Source organism: Daphnia magna, linkage group LG3 (assembly GCF_020631705.1).
Source record: "Daphnia magna isolate NIES linkage group LG3, ASM2063170v1.1, whole genome shotgun sequence".
NCBI classification, from domain to species: domain Eukaryota; kingdom Metazoa; phylum Arthropoda; class Branchiopoda; order Diplostraca; family Daphniidae; genus Daphnia; species Daphnia magna.
Window position 1 is genome coordinate 13,286,431 of NC_059184.1, and position 17,087 is coordinate 13,303,517.

General features: G+C 39.0%; 5 protein-coding genes, 1 non-coding gene and 1 pseudogene across 8 annotated transcripts; 2 read left to right on the forward strand and 5 right to left on the reverse strand.

Annotated features, from left to right (window-relative positions):
• Positions 1-20: 20 nt before the first annotated feature.
• LOC116918525 lies at positions 21-2,786 on the reverse strand (annotated as a pseudogene).
• On the reverse strand, positions 2,559-6,775 carry LOC116918520 (sodium-independent sulfate anion transporter). Of its 3 annotated transcripts, XR_006644550.1 has the most exons (15): positions 6,489-6,775; positions 6,254-6,422; positions 6,075-6,170; positions 5,698-5,990; positions 5,431-5,629; positions 5,140-5,360; positions 4,889-5,066; positions 4,658-4,822; positions 4,435-4,596; positions 4,219-4,359; positions 3,997-4,142; positions 3,765-3,929; positions 3,537-3,687; positions 3,219-3,460; positions 2,559-3,032 (listed from the first exon to the last, which is right to left on the reverse strand). XR_006644550.1 is itself a non-coding variant. In XM_032924239.2 (14 exons), exons 3-14 carry the CDS (start codon positions 6,106-6,108, stop codon positions 3,324-3,326), a joined length of 1,992 nt encoding a protein of 663 aa, XP_032780130.1. In that variant the 5' UTR covers positions 6,109-6,170; positions 6,254-6,422; positions 6,489-6,774; the 3' UTR covers positions 3,192-3,323. The 3 variants fall into 3 exon arrangements, 2 of the variants coding, with proteins under 2 accessions (XP_032780130.1, XP_032780132.1); XM_032924239.2 differs by lacking the exon at positions 2,559-3,032 and having other exon boundaries at positions 3,192-3,460; positions 6,489-6,774; XM_032924241.2 differs by lacking the exon at positions 2,559-3,032 and having other exon boundaries at positions 3,192-3,460; positions 6,254-6,438; positions 6,489-6,774.
• Positions 6,776-7,214: 439 nt separating this feature from the next.
• Trnai-aau lies at positions 7,215-7,288 on the forward strand. The gene has a single exon. It is a non-coding gene; the product is annotated as a tRNA-Ile (tRNA).
• Positions 7,289-7,309: 21 nt separating this feature from the next.
• On the reverse strand, positions 7,310-9,168 carry LOC116918523 (retinol dehydrogenase 11). Its single transcript, XM_032924245.2, has 8 exons — positions 8,797-9,168; positions 8,498-8,734; positions 8,305-8,437; positions 8,174-8,241; positions 7,956-8,021; positions 7,835-7,878; positions 7,613-7,702; positions 7,310-7,544 (listed from the first exon to the last, which is right to left on the reverse strand). The coding sequence occupies exons 1-8, from the start codon at positions 9,050-9,052 to the stop codon at positions 7,440-7,442; spliced, it is 999 nt and encodes a 332-aa protein (XP_032780136.2). The 5' UTR covers positions 9,053-9,168; the 3' UTR covers positions 7,310-7,439.
• A 178-nt stretch (positions 9,169-9,346) lies between these two features.
• LOC116918524 (fatty acid hydroxylase domain-containing protein 2) lies at positions 9,347-10,951 on the forward strand. Its single transcript, XM_032924246.2, has 6 exons — positions 9,347-9,482; positions 9,556-9,659; positions 9,721-9,866; positions 9,927-10,111; positions 10,173-10,302; positions 10,357-10,951. The coding sequence occupies exons 1-6, from the start codon at positions 9,388-9,390 to the stop codon at positions 10,603-10,605; spliced, it is 909 nt and encodes a 302-aa protein (XP_032780137.1). The 5' UTR covers positions 9,347-9,387; the 3' UTR covers positions 10,606-10,951.
• Positions 10,952-11,525: 574 nt separating this feature from the next.
• On the reverse strand, positions 11,526-13,714 carry LOC116918522 (retinol dehydrogenase 13-like). The gene is made up of 9 exons (XM_045171529.1): positions 12,951-13,714; positions 12,647-12,883; positions 12,459-12,591; positions 12,321-12,388; positions 12,185-12,250; positions 12,073-12,116; positions 11,912-12,001; positions 11,737-11,851; positions 11,526-11,664 (listed from the first exon to the last, which is right to left on the reverse strand). Exons 1-8 carry the CDS (start codon positions 13,204-13,206, stop codon positions 11,747-11,749), a joined length of 999 nt encoding a protein of 332 aa, XP_045027464.1. The 5' UTR covers positions 13,207-13,714; the 3' UTR covers positions 11,526-11,664; positions 11,737-11,746.
• Positions 13,715-13,861: 147 nt separating this feature from the next.
• On the reverse strand, positions 13,862-17,025 carry LOC116918521 (glutamate receptor 1). The gene is made up of 10 exons (XM_032924242.2): positions 16,019-17,025; positions 15,876-15,928; positions 15,693-15,796; positions 15,542-15,629; positions 15,311-15,469; positions 15,097-15,247; positions 14,819-15,036; positions 14,630-14,752; positions 14,418-14,566; positions 13,862-14,347 (listed from the first exon to the last, which is right to left on the reverse strand). Exons 1-10 carry the CDS (start codon positions 16,077-16,079, stop codon positions 14,128-14,130), a joined length of 1,326 nt encoding a protein of 441 aa, XP_032780133.2. The 5' UTR covers positions 16,080-17,025; the 3' UTR covers positions 13,862-14,127.
• Between the last annotated feature and the right edge of the window lie 62 nt (positions 17,026-17,087).

Here is a 17,087-nt window from a genome sequence, read left to right on the forward strand (position 1 = left end):
AAAATACTTGCTAACAGTAATTACAGTAAAAACGTTTGTCTTATTCATTTTCACGGTTGCCAATCTAATCCAAGGTTGGAAATATTGAGTTGATATACATTTTTGGGTTAAGCAGTGGATCGAGCATAAAAATTTAATGCAAATCAGTGGGATAAACAAGGTAATTATAGTCAACATAATATTGCCGAAAGCAACAAGATGAAGCCCACCAAGAAGAGGAGAAGCACCACTAATCGTATCCAGTACAGTCTAAAAAAGAACTCGATAATAAAATCGTTTGTCCAAATAAAAAATTCAATTTAAACGAATTTTTACCTGTTGAGGTTCCTTCTGGCAAGTGGAAGACTGCTGATATCCTCTCGAAAGCCATACAGCCGCACTCCTAAAATGTAAGATTCAAAATAGTTTCGCCAATTGATATTGCCAACGTCGAAATAAAAAATGTCGCGGTCCTCGGCGGACATTTCGTTCGTCAGGCGAATCCAATTGTTGCTGATAAATCGCCACTGGTGCGTTGTGAAGAATTCAAAAGTAGAAAAAGCATCATTGGCTTTCGCGTACAGCCGAACCTGTTTTCCAAAAATGGTAAGAAAAAAAGGTTTCTTAATGGTAGTCAACTATTTCTTTCTAATTCAACTTGAACGTCATACCCATTTAGTTTGTTTGCCCGTCACTTTAAAAAACAAGTCCATCAAATAGGCCGGCAAATCATGAAGCAAAATTCGGTTGATTTTGAGCGAAATGTCGTTGGTTGTGTAGCGGACACCCGGATACCACATCATGTCTTTAGTTGGATATTTCAACCAAGATTGAATCGTCCAATTGCTCGGCCAAGGCTTTCGTGCAAGCGTAGGTATTCGGGTAATTACCAAGTAATCTTGAAGGACAAACACACGTTAAGAAAAACCAAATTATACTGTGCTTTTATTTTGAGCGCCTACTGCTTTAACATGTTTTTGACTGCATCTTCATCGAGGCGTTCAATGAATTCTACCAACTCTGCGGGATTATCTTTAGTGTCATGATAAACCTCTTCTTTAACTTCTTCACTGTCGAAATTGGCGAAAGCCGTTGTGCACAAAAGCCTGAAAACGAAAGTGAGAACTGTTGAAAGGAGTTTGTCGATTAACATTACGTACATAAAAAGAATTTACTTGAAGGCGTTTCATTTGGCGGGTAATTTCTAATAATTGCAGGGGTCCTTTAACATTCATCCGAATGACTGCTTTCAGTTCTTCGTTGAATTTGATGGTAGCAGCAGAGTGAAAAATGATCGAAACATTGTCTTTCAATGATTGCAAATCAGAAGATGATAACCCCAGTCCCGGCGAGGTCATATCGCCCGTCACAGCTGTAATTTTCCCCAACACATCCGGCTCCTATTTCCTGATCTTGTCGAATATCTATACATGAACGACTCGAGTTATTGAATGTTTTATTACTCCAATATACTGAAGAGTTGATTTAACTGAAGGTAATGGAAAATCTTTAGAAACACGCACCTGATTTTCAATGAGTCCTCGAAGACGACAATCGACGGTATGACCTCTAGACGGCCTCATCAACAGATAGACGCGTTCAATACCGGGACACGCTCGTAAAAGCTTCTCCACCAGCACTTTGCCCATAAAACCCGTTGCTCCTGTTACAAAAATGGAGCGACCTTTGTAAAATTCACTTATGCTGGATTGCTTCGTTTCCGTGTTGACTGCCATGATTCAATTCCTGGTGATGTTGCGAAGAGATACACAACCGAAGGCGATGCGTGTTCTACGAGTTCTGTTCCTTTTTTTTGGAAATGCCCTTAGGATATACACACCTGTTACTTATTTCCACATTTATTTTTGCTCGTCTTTAAATTCCCATATAACATTGGCTTGGGTGCACACCTATGCGAAACATGCTTAGTCATGCCCACGTGCATTTCGCTTGTTTATTCCACATTTTCACGTTAGACCTTGACCTTCCGTATACCTGTGATCTTGTTTGGATTTGCATAATTTCCAACTAAGGCAAACCACCGTTACACAGATTTAACGTAGAAATTGCAAGGCAATTTTTACCTGGACACGTGTTACTTCTAGAAATATAATAATAATAATAATGCGTCGTATGCTTACGTGAAAGCTCTTGATGAGCAATTGTAATTGAATTTCACTCAATGCAGAGAACGCAGTCTCCGCACGCACTCTCGACTTGATTCCTGTCGACATTGTATAATCAACTTGATGATAGCAGCAGCTTGGCATAAAGGAACAAGTGATAAGTAGTTTTGCACGGAACATTTGCGTTAGTTGTAACCTTACTTTGAATGAATTTGGTATAACAATTTTCGTTTAGATCACGTCAATCAATTGCAGTGTATATAATGGCTCATCTTGTTCTCTAAATCCCATCACTTGGGGAGAATTCAAACGTTTGGGCATGCGAGCCATCGCCAAATTTCCGTTTAAAGAAATCGTAAGATGTCCCGGTGTCTCGACTATGATGTATCATCACTTACCAGCTATCTTGATGGATGCTGTCATTCGACTATCTGGAAGGAAGCCTTTTTTTTGGTGAGCAGGACAAGCAGAGGCTTTGCAACACGACCTTTCGTAAAAGACAAATTCATTACGGAGCTCAGATTGGGCTGTACAAGAGGATACACACATTTTCAGCCTGTCTGGAATTCTACGCGCTACGTGAATGAAACTTTGCCAGCCATAACCCTAGCAAGTTGATGGACAAGATGAAAAGGTATCACCACCATAGATAAATTAACTGAACTTAATTTAAATTGAGTCCTTCACTGCAGCAGGATGAAACGTTTGACTGATCATCATTGGGCTAACACTGTTTTTGTTTTACGATCTGTGTTGTTACAACTCGACGCACACTTCGTTCGCAGCGCTAGAATTTGGAAACAACATCATCAACTTTCTGCTCGTTCTAATGTTCAAGAAGTTAAAACAGCAACCGGATGACTCGGAACTTCCCATCGAACGTCTGTTTTCGTCCATTTAAAGAATAATTCTTCTATATCACATCTTCTAGTTAAACGATAGTAACAAATCAGATGTAAATAAGGGATGTTATTGTCTAATTTCTTGATGATCGTCAATGGCCTAAATTCTTATACACAGTACAAGTTGGCTTATACTATCCCTAGGAGCAAAGCCAATGCAAAAGCCATTGCAGAACAATTCCCATGAATTCTTATTGCCTAGTTTATTTACCTATAATTTATGCCTAAGTATACTGTTCCATGATTACCACTGGGGTTCCAAAAGGTAGGACGCAACGACGAAAGACTATTAAACAATTCCAATTTCCACGCAGTTTCACTTTTCCAAATCCGGATCGATTGAAACATTCACCGAAGTCTCTTCAACTTGAGAACTTTGTCCATCGCTCGAAGAAGACGATGAAGATGATGCGACGGATAACCTCACAGGCGTTGAAGTCGACGTTGCAACATCTGAACAAAAATCGATATTTCAATAATATTTCAGAGCAAGTATAGGCAAAACTTGGTATCTTTCACGTTCGATTACCTTTCAATAAAAGTTCCAGATCCGTTCCGTCACCATGAACGTGTAAATCACATCCCATTCGTGATAAAATCCGCAACACATCCGGCTTCGTTTTAGTCAGGACGAGCTTGTGGTGGTGCTTGTGAAGGCTTTTGATCATATTCTCGAATCCCTTCATTTTTACACAACTTTTCGTTAGTCAAAATCCCTTCGAGGAGAAAACAAAATAAAAATAATCAAAAGGATTACGTAGGCAGTTGTGAAATCTGCGGAAGAGACGTGGCTCATATCCATGACAACGATGATACCGGGATAAAGAGCCGAGGACTTGCGAACGCTCGACATGAAATATTCCATAGCGGTGAAGACCAAACTTCGATCTGGGGTGATCAGTAGATACTCTACGCTCGGAGTCTGGGACGTAATTCAAATAAAAAATTTGCATACAAGAATTCAAAACAGTTCATTTTCAATGATGTACCTGAATTTTGTGGATCCGAATACGCGGTCGAGCAGTGCTGTAGAGTAACATTCCCAAATTAACGGCCGTGCCGATTAAAATGCCTTGTTCGAGCCCGACGAAAAGACAAAAGACGAACGTGACTCCAAACGGGATCAAATCAATCCCTGCAATTAAAAAATAGACGCTTTAATTTGATATAAAGACCAAGCACACGAACATGCGTCTTCTAGATTGAATTACTCTTTGATCTCCAAACCATTTTCACCAAATGGACTTCCACCATGAAAATGACAGCGCAAATAATTACAGCCGCAAGACAACTTTTCGGAATGAAAAAAAAGTACGGTGTCAAAACGGTGATGGCCAAAATAACAAGGGCAGCTAAAAAATAAAAAAAAAATCAAACAATTTAAATAAAAACCAATTTTAAAAAATTGAAGTTAAAGAGTTTTCAACCGGTGTATAATCCGCCGAAAGGTGTCCTCACGCCACTGGCGGCATTGACGGATGTTCGCGAAAAAGAACCGGTGATGGGAAAAGACGATGCGAAAGAGCCCAAAATATTACTCGTACCGATTGCTATCATTTCCTGACTGGCGTCCACCCTTTTCCCTTTAGCTGTTTATCATTTGAATGTTAATAAATTTACATCATCATTTTTTTAATGTTTTTAAAATACCGAATGCTTTAGCGATGGCAATGGATTCAAGAACAGCAACAAGCGGAGCAACATAGAGGGAGGAGCCTAGATTTTTGCATATCTCAACAAACGTGTAGGATTCGTCACCGTTCTGGATGGAGAACGCGGGTAATTTGAAAGGCGGAAATCCGCCCGGAATGGTACCTAGTTAAATGAATTTTACAATGATTATTTAAATGTTTCATTCTAAAGAAGAAGCACAGTTTATACCGGTCAGCGTGAATGGGTAACTGTCGCTTCCAGGCTCTGTTAATGCGTAAGCGATTAACGATCCAACGATAATAACAATGGCATTGCGCGAGACGGATATCAACCAACAGCCGGAATTGAACCACCGTTGCCAACGAGTCATTTCTCCTTCTTTGCCCAATTGAATTTGATCAAATACCTTTAAAAAGAAAAGAGTCATTCATCTTAGAAGAATTCAAATTATACGTTAATGTAGGTGTATAGATTTTTACCCGAAGGAGAAGTAGAACGGCGACGGAAGAGAATCCCAACACGGCATCCCATTTTTTGGTTTCCTCTATATGTTCAAATACAGCGATCCAAGTGTGCAGGAAACCCTCCTCCTCGAATTTGAGGCCGAGAAGAGATTCAATCTGAGTCGTTGCGATAGTAAAAGCGGAAGCACTAGTGAAGCCGGCCACGACCGGAGCGGCGATAAAATCAATTAAGAATCCTGTAAATTGCGTAAAGTTAAAGAGATCATTTCAAAAACGCTGCAAGTGATCGACATTGTCACGGTATACCGAAGTTAAGCAGTCCGAGGAGAAGAACGATGCAGCCCGTCAGGAAAGCTAAGAGAACAGCAGCCTCGGGGCCCATCAACGTGGCACCGGAATCGTAGGTAACAAGAGCCATAAGAGCCGTTGGACCGATAGTAATGGCGTGCGTGCTGCCTAGCAGTGCGTAAACGAGGCATCCCATATACGAAGCGTATAGCCCATACTAAAGAATTTTTTTAAAAAAGAATATGCTAAATTTTAAAAGAGCACAAGTTTGAAGTGAATTATTACTTGAGGAGGAAGTCCAGCCACGGTTGCGTAAGCCAATCCTTGCGGGATGACTGTCACTCCGATGGTAATGCCGGCCACCAGATCGGCCACGAAATCCTGGGCAGAGTAAACAGATAACCATTTCAGGATTGGGAAACGTGAGTAGAGCGTTTTCTTGCGAAAAATGCGCTCTTTCCGTTTTCTCCACCAGGGTTGCGGAGGCGAACCGTCTCCGCCATCATGTTTAGCTTTTAAACGAATGACGGTGACGGTAGCTTGAGGTGCCTTGGCTGAACAGTCCTCCGTTTCGCTGCCTGAGAATGAAAAAAAAAAGGAAAAGAAACAAATGAAGGACAATTTTTGAAATAAATCAACCTAGAAATGTTCAGACAAATTACCGGAATTATCCTTTTTTTCCGTTGCCTTTTCCATGGCGGATCTCTGCCAGTCGAGTGCGAGATTCCGATGACAATCAGAGGCTTTTTACTGCCAGTCTGGTATTTAGAGCAACAAATCAAATTGTATCGGGAGAAACAATTGTGTGATGAATTATGTTTTCTCTTTATCTATAGCTCACAGCAGGATCACAAGTTGTTTTTGCTTCGTTCTACGAGATAAAGAACGATCCACATGTCAAACAGCGTTTGATTGACGATGTCGGTAATCTTTCCTATACATCTTGTAGCGGTTAGTCTTGTTTTTCTTACTTCTCCTTTCGTGTAACACGAGCCTTTACGTACTAACTCCTAGACACACATCCGTCTATAATCGCATAAGAATTTCAAATTCTTGTCTAGTTGTGCTGAACTTACCATGCACAGGTCAACGTTGTTTTTCTCACGCGGATCTTTGGAATTACCAATGACGTTAGTAAGACTGCTTGTTGCTGAGAATGGAAGGGACATCTGTTTTTGTGATAAGAAAAAAAAACACGAAAACTGACGGTAACCAAAGCCACGGACCGCAACGATCGATTGACTTCTTCTCTTCATCCCCTGTTTGGAAATGTTGACCAATGATAGGCGAAAAATCGATTGCAAAAAGATAAGACAAGTTTGGAACAAACTACATTCTTTATAGGAAGACAAGAGACTAACAACTGAAAGATAGAAAGTGTGGAGAGAGGCAAGGAATGAGGAAAAGGTGGAGAGTTCAAATTGTTACCCTACCGCGCCTTTGATCGCCCTTTGGTAATTTAAGAAAGAAAAAGATTGGTCTTTTTTTTTTCTACGTTGCCCACACCTTTAAAAAAAACACTGTAATCGGTGACACGTGTATCAGGTGAAATGAAAAGGGGCGTTATTTTGCACGTGCATATAAGCGTTTATACGAAATCCGAGTTTCAGGTAAAGGAGGAGTATTGCCACTGCAACGTTGGTATTTTAGAATACTTTAATGTAATAGACGATAGTCCTGGAACCCTATTGATTTTCTGCACGCAGTTAGTTGGTATGCACAAGTATGAATACTCACCAACCTTAATAAATTAAACTCGACTTTATCAAGTATTTATATTTACCTTTTTTCAATCGTAGCAAGGCTTGTTAGCTCAGTTGGTTAGAGCGCCGTGCTAATAACGCGGAGGTCATGAGTTCGATCCTCTTACGAGCCATTCAACATTTTGGTTCATCCGTTCTGTTCTTTTGTATATTTTTTCCCGTTTTTAAATTTTTTTTGTGAAACATTGCCATAAACTTCTTTGTATGTAACCACAACCATTTTTCATTTCAATCATCGCTTTGAATGTTTCTTGCATTTTCCCTTCAGTAATGTCGTTCTTCCGGTTTCAAACCGACAAAGGATTCACTCAATTCCCAGACTTTTTTTGCCAGACCAGTATCACTAGCCAGTCGCGAAGTTTTTTCAATCTACAAATATGTTTAAGGAAAGTAACTATAAGAATCTGACTGTCTACAGAAAATTTAAAGCATCTTGCCTTGCAATCGCGGAAAAATTCTCCAGTGACGTCAGAGACTTCATCAGCCACAGCCAAGTAAATAGAAGTCTGCGCTCCCTCCTTGGCCGTCTAAAATTAGAAAGAATTTTAAACAAATCATAGATTGTTTGCGAGACAAGCACTGGGCCACTCTCTAAATTTAATACAATCTCCATCGTCATCGAGTTAAGAGGTAAACAAGAAAAAGACTGAAATACACACCTTGAAGAAAATAGGAAGCACGAAAGCCGCTAACATCTGGAACCCTATACGATTTCAACACGAAATTTTGGCCAGGCAAATAAAAAAATTCAAAATACAGAAAACAGTAAAATATAATTACATGAAGATGTAGTGCGAAATATTTCAGTGTGGACAACTCCTGGACACAGGCTGTTTACCGTCACGCCTGTTGATTTCCGGATGCGTCCAAACGAATTGCGCGAGCAAAATTGAGTTATGTTTAAAAAACGAATTAACATACAAGTTTAATTGCGTAGTCAGGGCCAACTAGTAATGACACAGACATGAATTATTAAAAAACACTTTAATTATATTTACCGGAACTATTAACTAGAGGCGCCAGGTGTCGAGTGCATAGAATCTGGCACAACTTGGAAGTGTAATACCTGTGGAAAAAAAATTTAGTTCATTTCAACATCTAGCCTTCATTCTAAAAAGAACGTATTTACACTCCATGGTATAAACTGTTGTTATTGTAAGACAGTTCCGAATTTAAATTATTCAAATCCAAAGTCTTCATCCATCTGTAAACATTCGAAGAGACGTTGATGATACGAGAGGGAGCTGATTTGATCATGAGTCCTGGAACATGTTACAGGTAGGAAAAATTAGTTTAATACTTTATCGACATTTCAAATTTACCTAGCAATAGATTGGTCAACAGGAAATGGCCGAAGTGATTCGTCTGCATTTGAGATTCTAATCCATCTGCCGTCAATCTCTTTTCGAGTGCGATACAACCTGCGTTATTGATGAGAATGTCGAGTCGTTGCTCACTCTTCAGAATAAGAGTAGCGAAGTTACGAACAGATGGAAGTGAGGCCAAATCAAGGTAACGTACAATCACGTTATCGTTGCCTGAATGTCTAACGATATCATCTACAGAAAATTTAAAAATAGAACCATGTTTCACGTCATTATGCAAATTGAGTTTGTTGTACCTTTAGCAGCAATGCCTTTCTTAGTGTCTCGACAAGCCAAGATGATTCGAGCTCCTCTCTTTGCCAAATCGATGGCCGTTTCTTTGCCGATTCCTGTGTTAGCTCCGGTGATGATGACCGTTTTACCTGTCAGCTGAACGGTGCTGTTGCAAACACCTTTGGTGAGCTCAAGATAAATTTTTAGACCTCCAGCTAGTGACAGAATTAGTAATCCAATCTGGACCACTATTGGGAACGACAAAACGAAAGTCAACATCTTTCAAGAATGGCCTCTGACGAACGCGTTCGCAATGGCGTTTCAAGGTTTTCTGTTCGCTTCACAATTCTAGCACCTTGGATGAAACCTCCCGTCTTCCCCGATGGAAAGCCGCCGGCCTGCCTGGCTGTCATAAATTATATTGATCGTAAAAAATATATTGCAGTCATCCTCCCAGTACCCAGTCAAAAAGAGATATAAATGTTGTGAACAATTTTAGCGTATACCCTCGCCCTGGCATCAAGGTCTTCGATGTTATGCAATGTTCTACCCAGCAACTCGTTTACAAATAGAAAAATATTCAGCAAAAGCCCAACAGTCCAGAGACTGTCACCATGGAGTTGAAGCAGTCAGCACTTTGTCAAAAATCCCTTTTGTTGGTCACTACTTTGCTGCTTATACCGATCTTCTATGGTCACACCGTAACGACGTAAAACTCTCAAGAACTCAAATGTTTTTTCGTTTTTTTGTACTTGATTTGAAATATGGTGTTGTGTTGTTAGACATCTACGCGAACTCAGGGCCGTTTCTGGCGCCATTTTGGAGTCTTCATGGGAAGCATTTCTTCAGTTGGTTGGTGAGGATGACTACAATTTGTACGTTTGGGGTAAGTACTTGAATTTGATCCGTATTTCTCATTTTATTGAGAACAGCAAAATCTGAATTAGGTATTACCTTGTCTGTCCAAATTCCATTTTGGGCTATTGGCATTTTTTTCATGATCGTGGACTACTACAACTGGCCCAAATGGTTTCGCAAATATAAACTGCAACCGGGTACTAACGAGCCAGTTGATTTGAATAAATTACTAGAGGTATTCTGTTAAAAGAAACAAAAAAGTTTATCGTTTCTACGTTACCTTTTGTTTGTCCAGACTGTTAAGGTCGTGTTGATCAATCAATGGGCCATTTCGTATCCACTCACCATCGTCAGCTATTACTTTAAAAAAGCGACCAACACAACACCAATTATTCACGGACTACCAACTATCGAACAAGCATTATTGGATTTTACCATTTTGTTCATTTGCGAAGAAATCGGAGTGTACTACGTGCATAGGTTGTTGCATACCGTTTGAAAGGCGATCATTTTCATCAGCGAATTCATTGTTGCCCCACAGGCTGGTCCATCATCCAAAATTATACATAACGGTCCATAAAAAACATCACGAATGGCGTGCACCTGTTGCCATAGCTTCGATGTACAGTACTCCAATTGAATATCTTTTACTGTTGGGTGCAGCAGCTGTGGTATGCAAATCAGATATTTCTCTGGGGCTGCATTTAACTGATTTTCTAACACAGGGTCCGCTGATCGTTAATCCTCACACGGCCCTCTTGTGGTTCTGGTACGCATTCGTTCACCTGCGAAGCGTGAATGAGCACACAGGTTACAAGTTTCCATGGCTACCGTTTTCGGATCATCACGACTATCACCACATCATGAATAATGCCTGTTTCAGTCACTCCTATTTCTTAGATTGGCTTCACGGCACGGATAAGGGTTTCCGAGCTTATGTCTCTCGTAAGAAATCTTCCAAACAGATTGACTAATGCGAAAAAGATTTCAAAAATATTATTGTCGTAAAATAATTTTACCTCCTTTTGTTTTCATGCTATAAGTAATAATTACAGCTTGGGTATTTCGGGTGTGTCATTGTAAATTACTCAACATGGGAAAGGAAACTGTTTTGTTGAATTGTTTTATAGGTTCCTTTCAGCAGTTTTTGGTTATCACTTTCTTCCACAATCGAATCCAAGAATAAAAAAAAATTTATTATTCAAAAAGCGGCATTGCAAGTTTTGAGATTATTCCGGATAAAGCGTGACTGATTCACGTCTGGAAACTAAGACTATTCCGGTCTGAAAGTCGTGTTCAATAAATGTTTCTAAGAGAAAATTTTTGTGTCGATCGTTGAGTGTACTAGACGATCATAAAATTGAATTGTTATCGACACTACACAATCCCGTCAAAGCAATTGAATCGTAAACCCCAAAAACGGACCATTTTGAACCAATATTTTGATAGGGCAGCGAAAATTTTAAGATTCAAGATAGCCTTCGTTCTTTTTACGACACACGATAATGTTTGAATGTCGTCCATCCATCAGTGAACGGGCTCTCCAATCAACCTCAATAAAAGAAAGTGCAAAGAAGAACAGAAACCTTGTAAACCACCAGGAGTCAAGAGGGACAACACGTTATGTCTGTTAATGAGAGTATAAGAGGTTTCTAATGCCATTCCAATTATCTCGGTCGTTAAATTTCTAAGAGAAAATCTCGGTCGTTCAATTTCTAAGAGAAAATCATCGAGCAATCGGAAAACCTCATACAGCCAGTTATTACTCATTAAGTATAAAGCTGCTTCAAAAACAATCGACTTTCATTTCAACTGGATTCCGACCGGGAAAAGGGAAAGCCAACATATCAAAATAGAATGAAATTTTGGCACAAAGAGAAATGAGGAAAAACTCTAAACTTTAAATCTTGTTTACCTAGATGACCTTCTGATTAAACAATTATAAAAACGGCAATTTGCTAAAATTATCGATATAAATTTTGCTATTAGTTGTCTTTCAAAGGCAGGACTGGCCGCGTTACGCAAAACGAATCCTGAAATTCCAATTCGCTCCATTAAAATAAAATGCTCATTCTTTTCAAAATAACTTTTGTGCTGATTCTTACATAACATTTGTCAATAATGACGTTCCTCCGGTTTCAAATTGACAAAAATTTCACTCTTTTCCCACACTTTCTTAGCTAGACCGAGATCATTGGCCAATTTGGAGGCTCTCTTAATCTACGATGAAAATGATTAAACTCAACGATTACAGTCTACTGATATCATAAAATACTTCACCTTGCAATCGCTGAAATATTCTCCATTAACATTGGCAACTTCATCAGCTACGGATAAATGAATGGAGGTTTGAGCGCCTTCCTTAGGTGTCTGCAATCAAATGTTTCCCGACGTACAAACAAATTAGAAAAGAACGATAATCGATTTTAAAATAAAAGAACCTTAAACATCAGAGGAAACAGCAGCCCAAGTGCGATATGAAACCCTTTCAATCGAAAAAAAAGTGTTATTGGCTAATATTTAAAAGGAATCAAATATTAAATGGTCTGTTACACGAAGCCGCGTTACGGAATATGTTGGTCTTTACAGGACCTGGGCACAAACAGTTGACCGTCACGCCTATATTAATTGCAAATGAATAAAAAAAAATATAAGTAAACATCAAAAGGAAATAAACAAGGTAATTTACCTGAATCGCGGATAAGCAACGCGAGATGTCGAGTACAAAGAATTTGGCAAATTTTAGAATAGTAGTAACTATACAAAAAGATTTAAAAAAAAAAGAAAATACCACGCAGTAATTAACTAGAAATTAGCACAAACTCACACCGTGTTATACAGACTACTGCTATTATAATACAACTCCGAGTTTAAATTATTCAAGTCCAACGTCATGATGAACCCATGGGCGGTCGAAGAAACGTTAATGATTCGTGAAGGAGCTGATTGCTTCATCAATCCTGTAACGATCATGTCAATACCTAGCACGTCACATACTTAACAATTATATCTTACCTAACAATAGATTAGTCAACAGGAAGTGGCCAAAATGATTCGTTTGCATCTGATATTCTAGCCCATCTTCGGTCAACTTCTTCTCGACAGTGACACATCCAGCGTTGTTAATTAGAACATCGAGACGCTTCTCACTCTCCAAAATGTCAGCAGCAAATTTGCGTACAGATTTGAGAGACGCCAAATCGAGGTGCCGAACAATCACGTCTTTATTACCTGATTCTCTAACTATGTCATCTGCATTAAGGTATTCAAATGAATAAAAGAAAAAAGCCAATCTATAGTCCAATGGGATCTAATATACCTTTGGCACCATCTGCTTTTCTGATGTCTCGACAAGCTAGGATGACACGAGCTCCTCTTTTGGCCAGGTCAATGGCCGTCTCTTTGCCAATACCTGTATTAGCTCCAGTAATGATGACTGTTTTACCTGTCATTTTGTTTTTGCTCGTGCAAATCGCATTCTTTAACTTAAAATAAACTTTGACACAAACTAATATTGACAACACCAATAATGCCACTCGAACTAGCAAAGGTAACGACCACAAATACATCAACATTTTCGTTGAGACGGCTGGGAGGTCAGACTGGCTGAGTTGATAAATTACAGATAAGTCCCGTTTATGAGTTCAAATGCAATAAAAAAGGATAACCAATTTCACTGTTTCAAGAAGCTCCGTTCTTAGAAACGACACAGTCCGTTGTAGTTGAAATGGTTTCTGAAGAAAGCGAACGCACAATAGTCTACTATGTAACAATAGTCTACTATGTAACAATAGCCTAAGGTTCTCTAATGCACGAGTTTTTTTCCTGTTCTAACCCTTCCCCTAAACACCGCAAACCAGAAAAACGGTGTTTTGCATCCAACCTGTCCTCGGCACGCGTAACTGTTTCTATTATATGGGGAAAAGGGAGAAAATTGGCGTGGGGTACGCGGGTATTTCCCCGCCAGACGCCTGGGGAAGCTACGGTAAATGAATATTTTCAAAGTGGATTTACTACCTAAAGACATCATTTGCACCCCCATAAACTAGGTATGGTTAAATTCGTCTAATTAAGACAAATCTTTCTGTGCTAATTATAAGTTTCTATCTAAAAGTTAGGGATACTAGGATACTGCCGCCTATCCTTTTCTACCTGTTTAGTACGGAAGTCGTTTGGTGGGTATCTGTGACCGGTTACCTATGGTCGGATTCCCATGACATGTAGACAACATTCAATGCACGAACCTTTAATAAGACAATCTAGTAAGCGATAAAAGCGTGGGAATAGAACAGAAATTGTAGATATAATTAGTAAATGAAAGGAATGATTTTCTTCTTGTTAATGGCATTTTTTACCTTTCGCCCAGATAAACATTATCCCGACCGGATCATTTACAAAGAAGAAGTTGAATGATGGTGAAATAGAAAATAGGAAAGTTGTTGAACTGAAGCCATTAAAAAACAATTATAATAACAATAGTTTGGGTATGTCCCATTTTAGAAACATTTGAAGAAAATCAGCTCGACTATGAATGCCGAGATAGAGGCGATAACACCAACACCGTAGAGAAGGAAAGCACTCGAAAGTGAATCGAGAGTCAACTTTTTATTGGGTGTTGAACGTAATTGAGATATCGGTGCTGAGCAGCGATTTGGTGGCGGCAGTGCAGACGCTTTCCAGTGGTCCAACAAGCCCAATTGTTTTAACCACATAACACTTCCAAAAAAGAGATGTTGTTTTCTCGAAAAATGTAAAACAGAATGAAATGTTCTTGTGAACGACTTACTCGTTATTAAAGGTTTTTGTTAGCGGACTGAACTTTGCCAGGCCAAAGGCATGTTGATCTGGGAAAAGCGGTTCCTTAGCGATAGCAAGGCGACATCGTTTAGTGGCCTTCAAATCCTCGTGAATTCGCACAATAAGCGATGTTTCTTCCTATTCAACATATTACCAAATAACTTAAATGCACTTTGGATTTTAATTGTATCTTGTACTTACATGGGGAAATGCCTTCCCTTGATAATAGACCTGATCTTCTATATTTTCCAGAAACTTCAACTGGTTTTCCGGATGAGATTGAAGGTGTGCGCCAATTTTCGCTAACGCACCTGACGTTGCGGCCTGTCAATCACCTTGAATTAGAACAACATGGTTTTTACAAAAATCACGAAAACTGTAGGGGGTTACAAACAACGTGGATTCCACGGATGTGTGTCTAAGCACGATGAGCGAAATTTCATTGCTATCCGCCAAACTTTGAACGGTGGTGATTACGGGCACGAATTTCGGGGCCATCAAGTAAGAAACTAAACTGCTGGTGTACGAGTTAACGAAGACAACAGCTGTTAGACACCAGGCTGTGACTATCAGTCGTGTTGCCAATGTGAAAGCAATAACATCGTTGGCTGCGATTAAGAAATCAGAAATTAAATTTTTATGGGCTGTAAAATAATTGGACAACGTACAGTTTGCCACGACTCGGAATAGAAACCAAAAGTGGTCGAACAATCCGGTCTTTCCGCGAAATGGTTCACGGCTAACACGTGATTCAAACCGAGAAATTAACCAGAGGAAAATGGCTAAAATCAGCAAACTAAAGATGATGCCAATCCACACCTGAAATTTGAGAATTCATTTGAAAAAAATAGATGTTAAAGTAAAACGCGTCTCAACATTTACCTCGTACTGGAAGGGCCTGACAATACCGGAAATGGTGCTGTCCAGTCGAGGATATGGAATTAATATTGCCATGGGGTCATCCGAAAATGGAAAGGTGTAATCAATAGATTTGGATCGTGGATAAGTTACCGAAAATGCTGTTGCCACTATATCAATTTCCTTTGGAAAAAACACACAAGAGTTTATCTAGAGTGAAGAAGATTACTGTGCATTATTTGCTCAAGTTCTTACACCATAAATAACCTGTCTGACTAATCCGTTCCACGAGCCGTTTACAAGGGCCCCAAAGGCTCCATCAGGAGGTTCAACATATTCAAAACTGCAAGAAAATCCCAACACGCGGTTAAATTATAGAACTATAGAAACTATAGGATTGGCTTACGTGAAATCGTGTTTCTCGGACATCCATACAATTATTTCATGGACAAACCCGTAGACGTGACTGATTTTGTTGCCGACATATTCTATGTTGATGTAGGGAGATACCTGTGACAGTGTGACATCATTATCCACAAATACAAATGACAAAATGATGGGTATTAAAGTCAAAGAACAAATGCCTTACCTCACTGGTTCCAACAATGAAGTGGCGTCCTCTCGTAATTGGTTTCCCAGTTTCTTTATAAGGATTTAATCAGATATAAATGTAAAAAAATAAAAATTTTTAGTGCTATAGCTACCACAATCTAATAGTTGGCTTTAATTTACCATTAGCCATAACGTTTAGGATGACACAGCTAATCAGTATGAAAACCAAGTGACATTTCATCGTTACGTAAAAGATCCTATAGTAGGATTCTTATTTCTTTTACGTAGAATTTCGAGTTGCAAACTAGGGTTCTACCTATAGTTTTGACTGAATGAAGTCAGCCAAAAGGTTCACTCTTTTCTCAATGCTTTATATACAACCCGAACGTTACGGATCAATGCGAGAAAACAAACCGCCATCTGAAAAATGCAGCGAATTTCCTTTCTGGAATGACTGATCTACAGTGAAGCTTAATTATTCCACAGCAATAGTCATGTAGTTGAGTTTGCGTCCATAAAAAACACAATACAATATAAATTGATGAAGGCTAAAGTTATACCTATAACACTATACGTCCAACTTATGGCCAGAAAGAACTTGCCAAAAAGTTTGAAAGAAACAACCAATGACAACAGTTTGTACAATAGTATATGTCGTAAAAAATTCGTTGGGTAATAATGTGGTTAACCTTTGTTATTCATTTAGATTAAGCTCATAAATAAAAGCTGTCTTTTTCCTCTCGGATTTGCACGTATACGTTTGGCAGATGGTAAGGGATCATGCAGGTAATATAATATTCTAGTAAGAATCGGGAAAATTCCCGAATGTCACACTTTAGTTGAATTAAGTTTGAGTGAGTTGCATCTTAGTGAAAATTTACTTACCTCCATCGTCCAATGTTCATATGTCAATATGTAAGATCTACGCAACGCCTATCCAACCTAAACGTACTAATACGTGTACAAGTGGCGATGTTCCAAGGTTAGAAAATGAGAAATCGTACGTTTTTCTGTCCCTTCCCTCACATAAAATAAGTCGATCACGATAACTATGCAAATGAAAAAATTAGAAAGTAAAATGACTCAAGGCCAATCGCAAAAAATGTCGTTTGTGTAAAATAGTACGTCTGCTGTTTCAAAGACTAAAATGTTTTACTTTATCAATTACGTATTGGAAATAAAAGAGAATTTTGAAATGAGAACTACCGAAATCTAGTTTTATTCGATCGGTTTTTCGTTATAGAGCAAT

Coding starts and splice junctions, on each gene's coding strand:
- LOC116918520 (XM_032924239.2), bottom strand. CDS start 6,108: ATGGAAAAGGCAACGGAAAAAAAGGATAATTCCG. Junction 4,823..4,888: donor TTACCCATTCACGCTGACCG/GTATAAACTGTG, acceptor TCATTTAACTAG/GTACCATTCCGGGCGGATTT. Junction 4,597..4,657: donor TGCCATCGCTAAAGCATTCG/GTATTTTAAAAA, acceptor AATGATAAACAG/CTAAAGGGAAAAGGGTGGAC.
- LOC116918523 (XM_032924245.2), bottom strand. CDS start 9,052: ATGTTGACTTTCGTTTTGTCGTTCCCAATAGTGGTCCAGATTGGATTA. Junction 8,735..8,796: donor GAAAGGCATTGCTGCTAAAG/GTACAACAAACT, acceptor AATTTTCTGTAG/ATGATATCGTTAGACATTCA. Junction 7,545..7,612: donor AATTTTTCCGCGATTGCAAG/GCAAGATGCTTT, acceptor ACATATTTGTAG/ATTGAAAAAACTTCGCGACT.
- LOC116918524 (XM_032924246.2), top strand. CDS start 9,388: ATGGAGTTGAAGCAGTCAGCACTTTGTCAAAAATCCCTTTTGTTGGTC. Junction 9,483..9,555: donor TATGGTCACACCGTAACGAC/GTAAAACTCTCA, acceptor TTGTGTTGTTAG/ACATCTACGCGAACTCAGGG. Junction 10,112..10,172: donor GGAGTGTACTACGTGCATAG/GTTGTTGCATAC, acceptor GTTGCCCCACAG/GCTGGTCCATCATCCAAAAT.
- LOC116918522 (XM_045171529.1), bottom strand. CDS start 13,206: ATGTTGATGTATTTGTGGTCGTTACCTTTGCTAGTTCGAGTGGCATTA. Junction 12,884..12,950: donor AAAAGCAGATGGTGCCAAAG/GTATATTAGATC, acceptor ACCTTAATGCAG/ATGACATAGTTAGAGAATCA. Junction 12,592..12,646: donor GTTGACTAATCTATTGTTAG/GTAAGATATAAT, acceptor TGATCGTTACAG/GATTGATGAAGCAATCAGCT.
- LOC116918521 (XM_032924242.2), bottom strand. CDS start 16,079: ATGAAATGTCACTTGGTTTTCATACTGATTAGCTGTGTCATCCTAAAC. Junction 15,929..16,018: donor CCTAAACGTTATGGCTAATG/GTAAATTAAAGC, acceptor ATCCTTATAAAG/AAACTGGGAAACCAATTACG. Junction 15,630..15,692: donor TCCGAGAAACACGATTTCAC/GTAAGCCAATCC, acceptor ATTTTCTTGCAG/TTTTGAATATGTTGAACCTC.